General features: G+C 43.0%; 1 protein-coding gene across 1 annotated transcript in view; it reads left to right on the top strand.

Annotated features, from left to right (window-relative positions):
• Positions 1-218: 218 nt before the first annotated feature.
• LOC135488144 (transient receptor potential cation channel subfamily M member-like 2) overlaps positions 219-12,571 on the top strand; it is a 213,998-nt gene continuing 201,645 nt past the window's right edge. Inside the window, exon 1 of the mRNA XM_064772619.1 lies at positions 219-359. Coding sequence (XP_064628689.1) covers positions 336-359 — 24 coding nt within the window. The 5' untranslated portion in view covers positions 219-335. The remainder of the gene's footprint in view (positions 360-12,571) is intronic.

Genomic DNA, 12,571 nt, shown 5'->3' with positions numbered 1-12,571 from the left:
CATTATCTGCAAAAATGCAAGTGTTCAACATGACTTGTGAGTTGTTGACAACCTATTCAGACACATTCGGGTCATCGGATAATGCGTTGAAAAAAATATTTGGAAGTATATACGTATATAACTAGGGCTAGTCCTTTTCGGTTACGAAGTTAGATTCATTGGTGTGTGACCGGCCCGTATAAAGTGCGTTGCTACGGACGCTTTTCTGTCAGATTTAAACCAACTTGAGAACTGAGCATATGTAAACATGATAAACGATGTTCAAAATGTAGTTTTTGGAAAGTGTACGTCAAATTTCTTTTTTAATCTCGAGTGATAACTAAACAAGTGACACGATGTCCAAAGTAAAAGGTGTATATGTAAGTAGAAATTAATGCTTTTGTCCACTTTAAATATTAATGTTCATCTTGCACATGTACCCCCCCCCCCCCCATATTTCATATTGTCATATTTCCTGTCTTCTCAATCAGAGTCAGTGATCGATTACAATTTAATTCTATATTAGTGGTGACTTTCATTGGTGGTGGCGGTGCTGGTTGGGGTTGGGTGGAGGGGAGGGGTGCAGGTTTACATTGTACTCTGCAAGAATGCATTGCGCAACTCCCAGTGACAAATAGTTCTTAAATGTCATCATTTAAGAGGTTAGGATATAAACTGTTAGTCAATTTTATGGATAGTCCCAGTAATAATAATTTGAAGTGCAATTTGTGTTTGATCAGATTGCCCCCCAAAAATCCAGTCTATGAACTCATCATCATTAAGGTAGGCCTAATTAATTACGGCTTTTCACCCACATGCATTGTCAAGAACACAAATGTATTCCTGACTGAATGTTCCATCCAATGCCTGCTGCTTGATTGTGGCGTGCGTTGATCGTTAGCAAACCCCCAAAAATTGAAATTTTGTCCATATGAGGATCATGTCAATTGAATATCAAACCCTGCGGAAGTGAATTTGCATTATGAACTTATCGTGAAATCCTCCTTAGAGCAAGCCTATGACTTGCATACGAATCATGGGGATGATCACTGCTGCTTAGAAAGGATTTCATGAGTATGTGTCGAGATTAGTTAAGCTAAATTTGCGTATCGACGAAGACCGTTTCTGAATATAGAAGGTGAGACCTCGGATAATAGTAAGTTTTTGAAACGTCAACACGAACGCCTGTCCCCCATTCTTCGAGCTCTTGATCATGCATGATGTCGAACAATGGGACAGGCGTTCGCGTTGGCGTATTGGGGATTTGTCAAAACTCACTGTTATACGCATCGCCCGCCGATCCCTTTCAACATTGTTCAATCAAGAAGTATTAAAGCTGAACTGCATGCACAAAACCTGAGCACCCCATGCGGCAATAGTAAGACATTCAAACGACTGAAAGACCCTTCTGAATACGGCCTGAAACATGATAGACCTCCAATGCTTCGTTGCGCTTGATTTCACAAACCAGCAAGCCACAGGACGATGCGGACAGTCTCGGGGAATTATGGAAGAGAAAAAAATCAAAATGTTCTCCAGGGATTCGAACCCGGGAACCCGGGCTCAGAATACGAACGCTCTAACCGTCTAAGCTAGGGGGGCTTTCTTGAGAACTGCTGCCAGCAAATATATCTTATATGAATGGCGATTATGCTTTATTTTTGAGAGATGAACCAGAAATTTTTTCAAGTACATGTAATAGAAGAAGATACCAAGACAAAGGTGAACATTGCTAAGAGAAAACGTAGACTCCGCATACATAATCACGCACACCAAAGAAAAAAAGACTTTCTTTTTGCTGTTGCCCAATGGAAGGCGCTCGAAGATGTTGAACAAAGATTACACACAAATGTTTGCACATTCTATAAAGGCGTATAAAACGACAGGCATTTTAATCAGCCCAGTGGCCTTGAGGATAAGAGTGTTGGCAAATAAAACCAGAGGTCTCGAGTTCGAGTACCGATGAGAGGAGCTTTTCATTTTTTTCCTTCCAGAATTCTCTGCGAAGGTCCGCATCGTCACAGGGCTTGCTGGTTTTTGAAATCAAGCGCATCGAAGCATTGGAGGTCTATCATGTTTCAGGCCGTATTGAGAAGGGTCTTTTGGTCGTTTGAATTCTTACTATTGCCGCATGGGGTACTCTGGTTTTGTGCATGCAGTTCAGCTTTAAGGTAGCAGGAAGGGGCGGGCGTTTGTGGTTTCCGAGTGTGAAGGGGTATAGTGGTGTATGTTGACTGTGCTTTAAGAGAGACTAGGCATGATGCCACTCTCTCTTAACGCACAGTCAACATACATGTGGTTTCAGTATTAGGTCTTTCATTGTTGCAATGCGAAAATGTAAGCAATTTTGGCTAGATCCGTCATTTGTTATCACCAAGTGGCTTCTAGAGCGACTCAACCACTCTCTTGATTACAGCGGCCGCCTCAGCGCCACCACGCGGGGCCTAATGGTATTAGGCTAAGTAGCTTCGCGCGGCATGCACAATTCTGGGAAAACTCAATGAGGAAGTATGCTCATTAGCATAATCTATTCTTAGCTCCAGCTCGAGGTAATCTTGCGCAGCGTTTCTTCGGCCCAGATACTTGTGGTGGAAAACTTCTAGTACAAAGAACGCCTGGCTTGCGCCAGACTAATACATGAAGAAGGTCTGGCTGCGCGAGACTACTCTGATAAAAATGACCATTGCTGAGACTCTGTGACGTAGGCATATACTTTTTACAATTAAAAATTCTCTCAAAAGACGATAAGGAATGATTATTCATTAACATTTCCTGAACTATATCTTCTAATTATCACTTTCAAGAATAGGTTGGCGTTAGGTCGTGTGCTTTTATTTCCTCGTGACAATATACAGCAAAATAGTTACAACCCCATAATCGCGCTATAAGTCCATAATGAGATCACGGTGGCCCGTTATAAATGTTTCGCCAGCTTAGAAATTTTGCCGCTACGCGGCGCGTTGGGTCCTTGCGTCGAGATGCATGGTATAGTCCTACCAGCTAGTAAATGTCCACAGGTTTTTGTTATATCACAAACATACACTTATATAATTGAATGCGGTTTTTAGCAGAGAATGGTTTATCCAGAAGTATTAAGGTAGCAGGAAGGGTTGGGCGTTTGTGGTTTCTGAGTCTGAGGGGGTTGGTGTCTGTTGACTGTGCTTTAAGAGAGACTAGGCATGGCGCCAGTCTCTCTTAAAGCACAGTCAACAGGCATTTGGTCTCAGTATTTGGGTTTTGATTGCCATGACTGTACCCCTGTAAAAGTCAGAGGAGGAGAAGTTTGGAATGATGAAAGCATTGAAGAAGAAGAAATGTTATTATTGAGGAAAGCAAAATTTATTATGAGACTAGAAGGCAGTGTCCTGACTTGATTATTTTGAAAATGGCGGTCTGAACACATTAAAAGGTGGAACATGGCATTTTATCGACTTTGAAGTGCTCCGCAGTTAAAGGGAGACTATAGGCAGCAGCTAGGTAGGCAAGATAAAGTCATACAAATTTGCCAATAGGGGTCAGTCATATTTCTAGGCATGGCGCCAGTCTCTCTTAAAGCACAGTCAACAGGCATTTGGTCTTAGTATTTGGGTAAGTACAGAATCAAGGCAGCTCAGAGAGCAATGATTGAACGATGCTGTGGACAAGTCCAAGGATACTGCATCAGTCACGACCAACTTCTCATCAGAAAGCGTCACCACCAGCATATTCAATGTTCAGTTCCAACCTGTACCAGTCCAATGCACGCCTGTCATGGTCAGCAGTGGTCAGCTTAGCGCGATATGGAACATTCTTCCGAAACTCAAGCGAGGGAAGTCTGCTCATTTGCCTATCTCGCGCACTGCTCCTTCTTGTCAAACATCGTAGTGAAATCGTGGTACAGTGGGGCGTCCTCGAGGATTGCAGCTGGTCGGACAGACGTGAGGTGGAATGTGGGCGGCTGCACTTCTTCGTTGATGTGCGATGGCAGATAGCACAGTTGTTGCGTTGCATGACAGCTGAAAGTGAATGTGATATCATAGAACTGAGGCGTTTGCAATGAGACTATAGGTGAAGTAGAAGCAAGGAGTGAAATGGGCCATCTTCCAGTGACTAATATACAGAGTAAGGGCCCTGGGTGTTGTCAGATTCAGCATTGAATGTATTCCTCGTACAAGCGTGAATAGTGTGGACATACAGTGAGAGGTGAGAGACCCCTATTGACTACTTCTTGTAACTTTATCTTGGATATTATATTAGTATTGAACTTCTAGCCATGGAATATGAAGAAATTGAAGTTGTAGGCATGGAATATGAAAAATTATTCAACGGTGAAAGACATTATTCCATGAGGCTTTGCCGTGATCGCAAAGGACGCGACGTGATTGGTTCACATGCTAATGAGGTATGATAATGATAATTACCTCTATAATGCTACTTGGATAGCGACTGTGTCGTTGACTGCAACAGTGGTCTATGTCAATGTGTACCTGTAATGTCAATGAAGTATGATGAGGTGATGACGATAGTGCAATTATTAAATATTGGCAAGAGATCATACTGCAACATAGGTCTTGTTTTTGACAGATGACTGTGCGACATTCCCATTGGGTCTTGTTAGAGTCAGCGCTGCATGTATTCCTTGTACAAGCTTGAATAGTTGTGACGGACTTTGAGGGGTGAGAGACCCCTATCGGCTACTTCGTCTACCTTTATCTTGCCTACCTAGCTGCTAGCAATAGTGCCCCTTTATCAAGACTGAACACTGTGTGGGGCTAAGAAATTACCTTTATAATCCTAGTTGGATAACCACTGTGTAGATGATTTGAAGAGTGCTCTGTGGATGTGTGCCTGTAATGTCAATGAAAGTATGATGAGGTGATGACGATAGTGGAATGACGAAATATTGGAAAGAGATCTATTCCTAGAAGAACATATGTCCTGTTTTGACTAGGTGTCGCATTTTAGAATCAGCAGTGAGCACTATGTGTAACATGGTGGAGGCAGCGGAGATAATAACTGTGTCGAAAGTATTGTTATAGGGCCTCCCCTAGGCCCATGGGGTTAAATTTACAATCCACGATTGAAAAGACGTAGTTTGATCGCATTCAACTATAAATCCATTGAACAGTTGTGTTCCTTTAGTCAACCGATGACCTTTTGTTGGGCCATGATCGGGGATTGTAAACTGTAAATGTATTATGGACTGGGAGACGGGGGAAACACAAGTGAAATAGACCAAAACAAGTGATTTTGGGGCTTTGGTTTAGACGCATGCCCCACATGCGCCATGTGGGATTATACGGTTCATGTGAACTTGTTGACATCTACATGATCTAGTGCTGTTATTGGTCATGGTACATGGTAGGCCTAATCATCATGGCTATATGTTTCAGGAAAAGCTCGGAGTAAAATGAACTGCCGATGAATAATGATGTTGTTCATGTTTACCATGTTTACCATGTTTACAAGTACATAGCCATATAGGGTATGCACTGGCCAGTGCACTTTCTGCACGTCGTCATGGTCATGTACGTGATACCGTAACCTTGCATATTTTGTTTTTTGAATGCGCATGCTTTTTGGGCAAAATCACTTGTACCAACACTAATGAATAATGTCTTCTTATCCCTATGACTCCATACACAGTGAGGGCATTGTCCCATTCCCATCAAATGGTAACTTATTGTACCGTATTAGGGTGGAAGTTGGGGAGCAGATACCTACCGTTGCACGCCTGTCATAATCAGTAGTGATGAGCTTAGCGCGATATGGAACATTCTTCAGAAACTCAAGCGAGGGAAGTCTGCTCATTAGCATATCTCGCGCACTGCTCCTTCTTGTCAAACATCGTAGTGAAATCGTAATGGAAAACGTCTGGCTTTGCGCCAGACGTTGAGACTAATAAGTGAAGAACTAATAGGTAAAGAACTTCTACTTGCGCGAGACTGCTCTGATAAAATTATCATTGCAGAGACTACGGTGACGTACACATATATTTTTTACAATCAAAAATGCCCTCAAAAGACGACATGGAATGATTATTTTATTGATATTTCCTACTATATACCTTCCAATTATCACTTTATACAAATAGATCGGCGTTAGGTCGCATGCTTTTCTTTCCTGGTGACACTATAAAGCAAAATAGTTGCAACCCCGTAAATGCGCTATAAGTCCAATAATAAGTGACGGTGACCCGTTATAAATGTTTCGCCAGCTTCGCTTTTTTGCCGCTACGCGGCGCGTTGGGCCCTTGCGTCTAGTTGGTCACGTATTTGTTGTATTTGGACCCAGCTAATCCTGTCTCCTCATTATGTAACAGGCAATTTTAAAAATGTCCAAAAAGTGACTTTTTATTTTATTTCATTTTCGTTCTTTTTCACAATTTATGGGTGAATTATGATGAAACAAAGGTTTTTTGCTCTCATTACCTGAAAATTCCTGCTAAATTCTTTTATTTTTAAGATTAGTTTTTAGCTCGCTACAGGTGTTTCTTTTTTTCTAGACAGCTAGTGACCTTTGAGAACACCCCTCATAGTCAGCAATGCAGTCTGTCAGGGTCTTCATGGCCAACTCAGCTCATACATGAAGGATTGGGGGTCTTCATCAAAGGTTATGAAAGAAAAAAAAAAGAAGTTACATAAAAGTCCTAAGCAAAAATGTGTATTTGTCATGTTTGTCATGACTATCGAACACTTTCTATGGAATTGCAAGTGCCAAAAAAGTACGGTCATAAAGCACAGTTCATGGGCTCATGTGAATTCTTGAAAAAGCATATGAAAGGAAAAAAAATAATTTTGGATCTTTCTTGAAATGTTTGTTACATAATGAAGGGATGGCATTAGGTACATCCAAAAACAACAGATATATGACCAACTAAATATTCCATACATTCAAATATCTTATTTCATCTCTGTGATACTTTAAAAAAACGGTGGACATTTACTTTCTGGTAGGACTGTCCATGTAGATTAGCGAAACGTAGTCGTCGGCTATTGGCGAGGTCATCATCTGCTCTTTGAGTCTATGTCGATTTCGTAGCAAGGGTTCAGAACATATCCTTCACGGTGAGCTCTTAAGACACACGTACATGTACATGTACGTATAACGCGTCACCAGCGTCGGCCTGCCTACTCTTCTGAATTCAGGGCCCGGTTTCTCAAAGATTCCTTAGTTTTTTGTCATAAGTCATAATAATTATTCTGACTAAGCCAAGTCAAAAGCTTAAGCGCAAATCTCAAAGCATCTTGAGACAAACTTAGCTAAGTTTTTCTAACTTAAGTCTGGCAAAACGTGCAGAGCTGGCCGTTTCATCCAGCCTCCGATAGTTCCATTTAAAATACTTCGTGAGATCATATACGAAGATTGCTGTGTACGTTTCCAAGGAACTCTTCAAATCGTCGCAAACGAAATAGGCAGAAACAAGCTTGCAACAGCGACAGCACATGGAAAGTGGGGTGGCACATTTTTGTGTTACTCTGCGAGGGTTCTTGCGCGATTACGGCTGGGCACGGGTAATTTAAAGTCAAAGAATTACTTTTTTCATATTGGCATCATGTCTGCGCTCTATACAGGGTGTCTCATAAAAAAGTAATCCGGGCAAAATTGGTTGATATTTTCAAACCATTCATTACACAGCTTTTGACGTTGCAGCACAGTAAATTAGAAGCTACATGAGCTTTGTGTTGATACCATTGTGACTTCCATGCAGTCCCACATGACTGAGCACCATGGTTTTTAAAGTGACAGGCAGAAATGAACTTTGGTTCATTAGTTTAAGACTGTTATGTCATAACTGGGAAGGGTATTTTCAGGCGGTTATGGTGGGCACAGGATGGTGCTCCAGCACATCGCCTTCGAGCAGTTCAGGAAACCCTGACGGCCACTGCTTCGTTCGGAGAACGAGAAATCGCGCTGAACCACCTAGTAGAGTGGCCACCAAGGTCCACAGACCCTATCTGAAGAACAAGGTTTATGAGACTACAATTCAAGGTCTAGCAGAAGTAAGAGTTCGCATAGTTCGGGAGGTTGATGAGTTGTAGGAAAATCCAGAGATGGTGACACAGGCTGTTCAGGAAATGTGTCGACGTTTTCAAATGCATGCAACGAGGAGGGGGTCACATGGAGGGTGTCGGGGCTTAAATTGTAAAAATGTTGAATTCATGTGGAATAAAATTGATATGAAAGAAAAGTGATGTATTGTTGATCGTTAAGCATGCTTTCATTCTCAGTCACGTAATCTGGCTTAATGTCAAGCTTGACTTTCCACAAGATGATTTCTGCATGTCTTTTTTTTCAAGACCATGGTGCTCAGTCAAGCATAACAGGCTGGACGTCGCATGCGCAACGGCATCAACACAAAGCTCATAGCTTCTACTTTACTGTGCTGCACTGAGAGAAGTTGTAGAAAGTATGGTTTAAAAATATTAACCAATTTTGCTGGAATTACCTTTTCTATGAGACACCCCGTACAAATCTGTATTATTATCATTATTAATTACTAGCATATACCCATGGAGCGGGCAAATTTGAAATGTAATATACATTAGTTAAATGGGCACGATGATTGAGCTACATTAAATTTCTAACGTTACTGAAGTTTTATTAAAGGTTAAACACGAAATTAACTGCATTTAGGGACTTATTGCTGCTATCTACATGCAACCCCCAATAGATTGATTGGAGTACGCTATTTTGCACAATGCATTGAGACCAGTGACAGCAGGTCCTGTTCCAAATAAGGCCCTCACATATTAGGCATATCACCTATCCACTCCCATACCCAATGCCACTGTCGGACCAAAGCCAGGCGCATGGAGAGATGCAGAACGCAATTCAAACTGACAACATCAGTCAGTAAAGAATAAAACAAAGAGCAAGCGCTGGCCACTGTGCATATTTTGTCCATCCTGGCGTAACTGTTTATTGATACCCTGACTGCATGTTCCGGTAGGCCACTCTGCAGAATTTGCCTTATCACTCCGGTCAGTGTTTCTCGAATAGAACTAAAATAGAATAGGCTAATCATTAATCTCCCTGCTAATACCCTGCACCATGGACCAGGTTGTATAGCACTACATACGTGCTGGAAGCTAATACTGATGTGGCAGGGAGAATATGCGTGAACTTTGTGTATGCTTTTGAGAATGAGCGGAGCTCTCCAGTCGACGTGCTCTCTGAAAAGTTGTTATTTATTCTAAAACCACGAAGATATTCGACGTATGACACCCTCAGTGACACTCTTACTTATGATCCACACCTACGAAGCCAAAAGTTGCAAGAATTCGACGCATTTCCGAGGCCCAATTTTGAAACAAAAATCGCCTCCTATTTAGCGGCCACAACGCGCATTTTAGTATAGATTTTGAAACAAAAATCGCCTCCTTTTTAGCGGCCACAACGCGCATTATAGTATAGATTATGTCAGTGGTGCTGCGCTCACTACTGGTAGAGTTGTCACTCTTCATGATCAGCCGTTTTGTTGGAGATTATTGACATAACCACCACACCAGTTGTCTTTCTTCGCATGTCAGTCAAGGCAGTTACTCAGGATGCAAACCCCTCGGGGGGGGGGTCATCTTACACTAGTCCATCACTTCAAGTGATCTCCCTTTTTCCTCTTTCGGACGTTTTCCTCAATATGGCCCACTTATTGAGATGATTGCAATGTACCAAACATCACCCCACCATTTAACAAGGACAATTGGGTATGCCCTTCTTCATCAGGGTCATGTTGGGTTCAAACACGTCAAAAATCTACCTTTTTTTTGCATGGAGAAAAATACTTTTTCACAGGCATCCAACGTCAAGTGACAGATGAGCTCCTGCCACTGCCACTCCACCTGCCTTTTGGTGACATTATCAATCGCTGGCTGTGGTCATACTTCAGACCACATTCATTGCCAATGAATGTTCAAACAGTAAAATCTTAAAGCCATCCTGAGCTAATAAACTCAACTAAATTTCAAAATCTTTCATATAGGTAATTTATAATTGATATCAAAATTTCATCATTACTACAGTAGTTGAGACAGAAACTAAAAACATCAAAATCTCTGTGTTCAGTTATATAGGACTATGCAGGTGTAATTTGGGCAAAACTTTACTTTTAAGGAGTGCTACACTTAATCTATTTACATTTTGACTTCAAACTATATGTAAGCTTATAAGATTACTGGACAGTATAATCTGCTGTAATGATAAGTTGTTGGCACCGTCACTGTCACCTAATGAACGAACAAACTGTCACAAAGCTTCAAGGCCGCATCACATGGATCCCCGTAGTCGAATTCCTCGCAGTATGTTGGCTGCACTTAGGCAAGTAGGACCCAGTTAGTGGTGGAAGACCTCAGGGCTAGCGTTCTCACCTGTTGTAAGGCAGTGATGACCGTGCCTCCTTCTTGTTGTTCAGTTTGAGTTGAGACTCGATGGGTTCTAGCCTGGCAGAGTCATCCGTCTCAGGCTCGATTACTTCCTGTTTGTCGGTGTCGGGTGCGCCGGCTGCTGCCTCGGTAGCTTTCTGCAACATAATGCCAAAAATTGAGTTCCCGTCATAGATTCATCCTGTTCAGTCTATTGTCTGCGTGTCTCTAAAATCCGGGCTACCCGGCAAACATATGCCTATCGGTATTGCTCGTAACAAGCTAAACCTCGAGGACCCAGCATGGACTAATCTTCCTGATTGCCTGAATCGAACTAAGTGGAATTAGTTAACTACCCTCTTAGTGCCCTGGTCCTTCTGTGTTGCTTGGATGGCTGGGGCTGCGGGCTGCAAAGGTTGACCTATGGGGCCTCCGGATAGATTTGAGCTTCTGTTCCTTAAGGTGTCATCGTACTGCGCCATGTTCAGCACCAGCTGCAAAAGGAAATTATAGTCTGATCAATTTAAACCGTTATATTTGCAGCAATCGGTTTACTAGTATGTGTGGTCAAGACCGTGGTCGTGGTCGCTGGGCCTCGGGGGGGGGGGGGGGGGGTGCGGTGGGGGGGATAGATCTCCGGTAAGAGTGGCCTAGCTAATTTAATATGGCTATATAATATTTGGAGGAGGACAATTCGGCACAGGCTGTATTATTACCCCTATCTCGTATCCTGTCAGTTTTTTCATCTCGGTGACCAAATCGTCCACTGAATAAGACGTCAGTGGATATTTGCGTGATATGCTCGCCAGTTCCTCGTCTTCAATATCTTCCTCTATGTCCATTAAACGCATCACTACACGGAGCACGTCCCTTCCTTTGTAAAGTGAGTGGCCCTCCTTCAACCACACAAACGTGGCCGAATTGCATGCCATTGAGCTAGATGTCGCTGTGCCTCTGCGAAAAAACAACCAGACGAGTGAGGCCGGCAAGCGTCTTCCACCAAGTTTTATACAGCTTATTAATTGGATCCGAACATCTACTTTATCGGCCTAGGCCTAGTATACCGGCTGAATACACCAACATCTTGGTTCCTGAGTTACATCATTCTGTTGCCTGTACATGACTGCCTTCACACAATCATGGCCTGGCTTCGCTGGCAGTATAGAAAAGGTCGGTTATTTATCCTTTAGACTCCATTTTTGGGTGTGAGACGGGCCAACCAAGAAATTTTATTTCATTGTTCCTATCTACCTAGAAATCGCCTGACAAAACTTGCAAGCGCCCGTAATCGGTAATTTAATTACTGAGCCGACCTTCTCTAACTTTGTCATATGTACAGGACCCGTCTTTTTGCGCGGTTCGCTGTCAACTGCCGCGTATTTTTAGTGGCCACCGGGGATACATATGTAATTGTCCGTGACTTACTACATGTACCTCTTTCCCCAGACACATTGCGTTAAGTGGATCTGTTCTGGCCCACATGGTGGGGACACGACCGGTCTATCTCTCAGAGATGCTGCGAAAACTATCACCGCCGTACGTCTGTCTCAGATCCCAACACAGAGATTGTCCAAGAATACATAGCCGGGACGCGGCCTATCTCCAATAGGTTCTACTGGGATTACCGTCACACACATCCGTCTCGGATCACATAGCAGAGACTGCCCCAGAACACATAGCTAGGACACGGCCTATCTCCAGTAGGTTCTACTGAGATTACCGTCACACGCATCTGTCTCATGCAGATCTCCAGCAGAACCTACGGAGATAACCATCATAGTCACCCCTGTCTCAGATCACAACACCGGAACCCGCTCGAACAATGCCTAGCAGTCTTGGTGTACAACAGTGGACAGGCCCTCCAAAATGGAGCACCGAACCTGCGTGCCTACTCGGCCGGCGTTCCAAAACAAACTGATCGGGATCTGATCAGGACATTGCGTGCACAAGACGTCGCACCACTTTGGAAAATCTCACTTCAGAGCATCTGTTAGGTTGGGTGCACAATTTTATGCAAAGAAAGCATGTTTCAATCCGCAAAAAGACGAAGGACACTGCTTCGTAACCAGCTATTGCAACTGAGCGTGTGCGTTTGTTTCAGCAAAATGCGAGGGACACTGTAGCTCAAAACCAAGTTAATTCTTTGTACAACATGAACGACCGGAAACGTGGCTTGCACTGTTTCCTCGGTGATATCCAACCAGCCGAAAGGCTTTTGCTGCGGGATCAATTCCGGCCCCATATGGCTGATG

Source organism: Lineus longissimus, chromosome 1 (assembly GCF_910592395.1).
Source record: "Lineus longissimus chromosome 1, tnLinLong1.2, whole genome shotgun sequence".
NCBI lineage: Eukaryota > Metazoa > Nemertea > Pilidiophora > Heteronemertea > Lineidae > Lineus > Lineus longissimus.
Note: the sequence above shows the minus strand (reverse complement) of the source record. Positions and strands in the feature narration are given on the sequence as shown.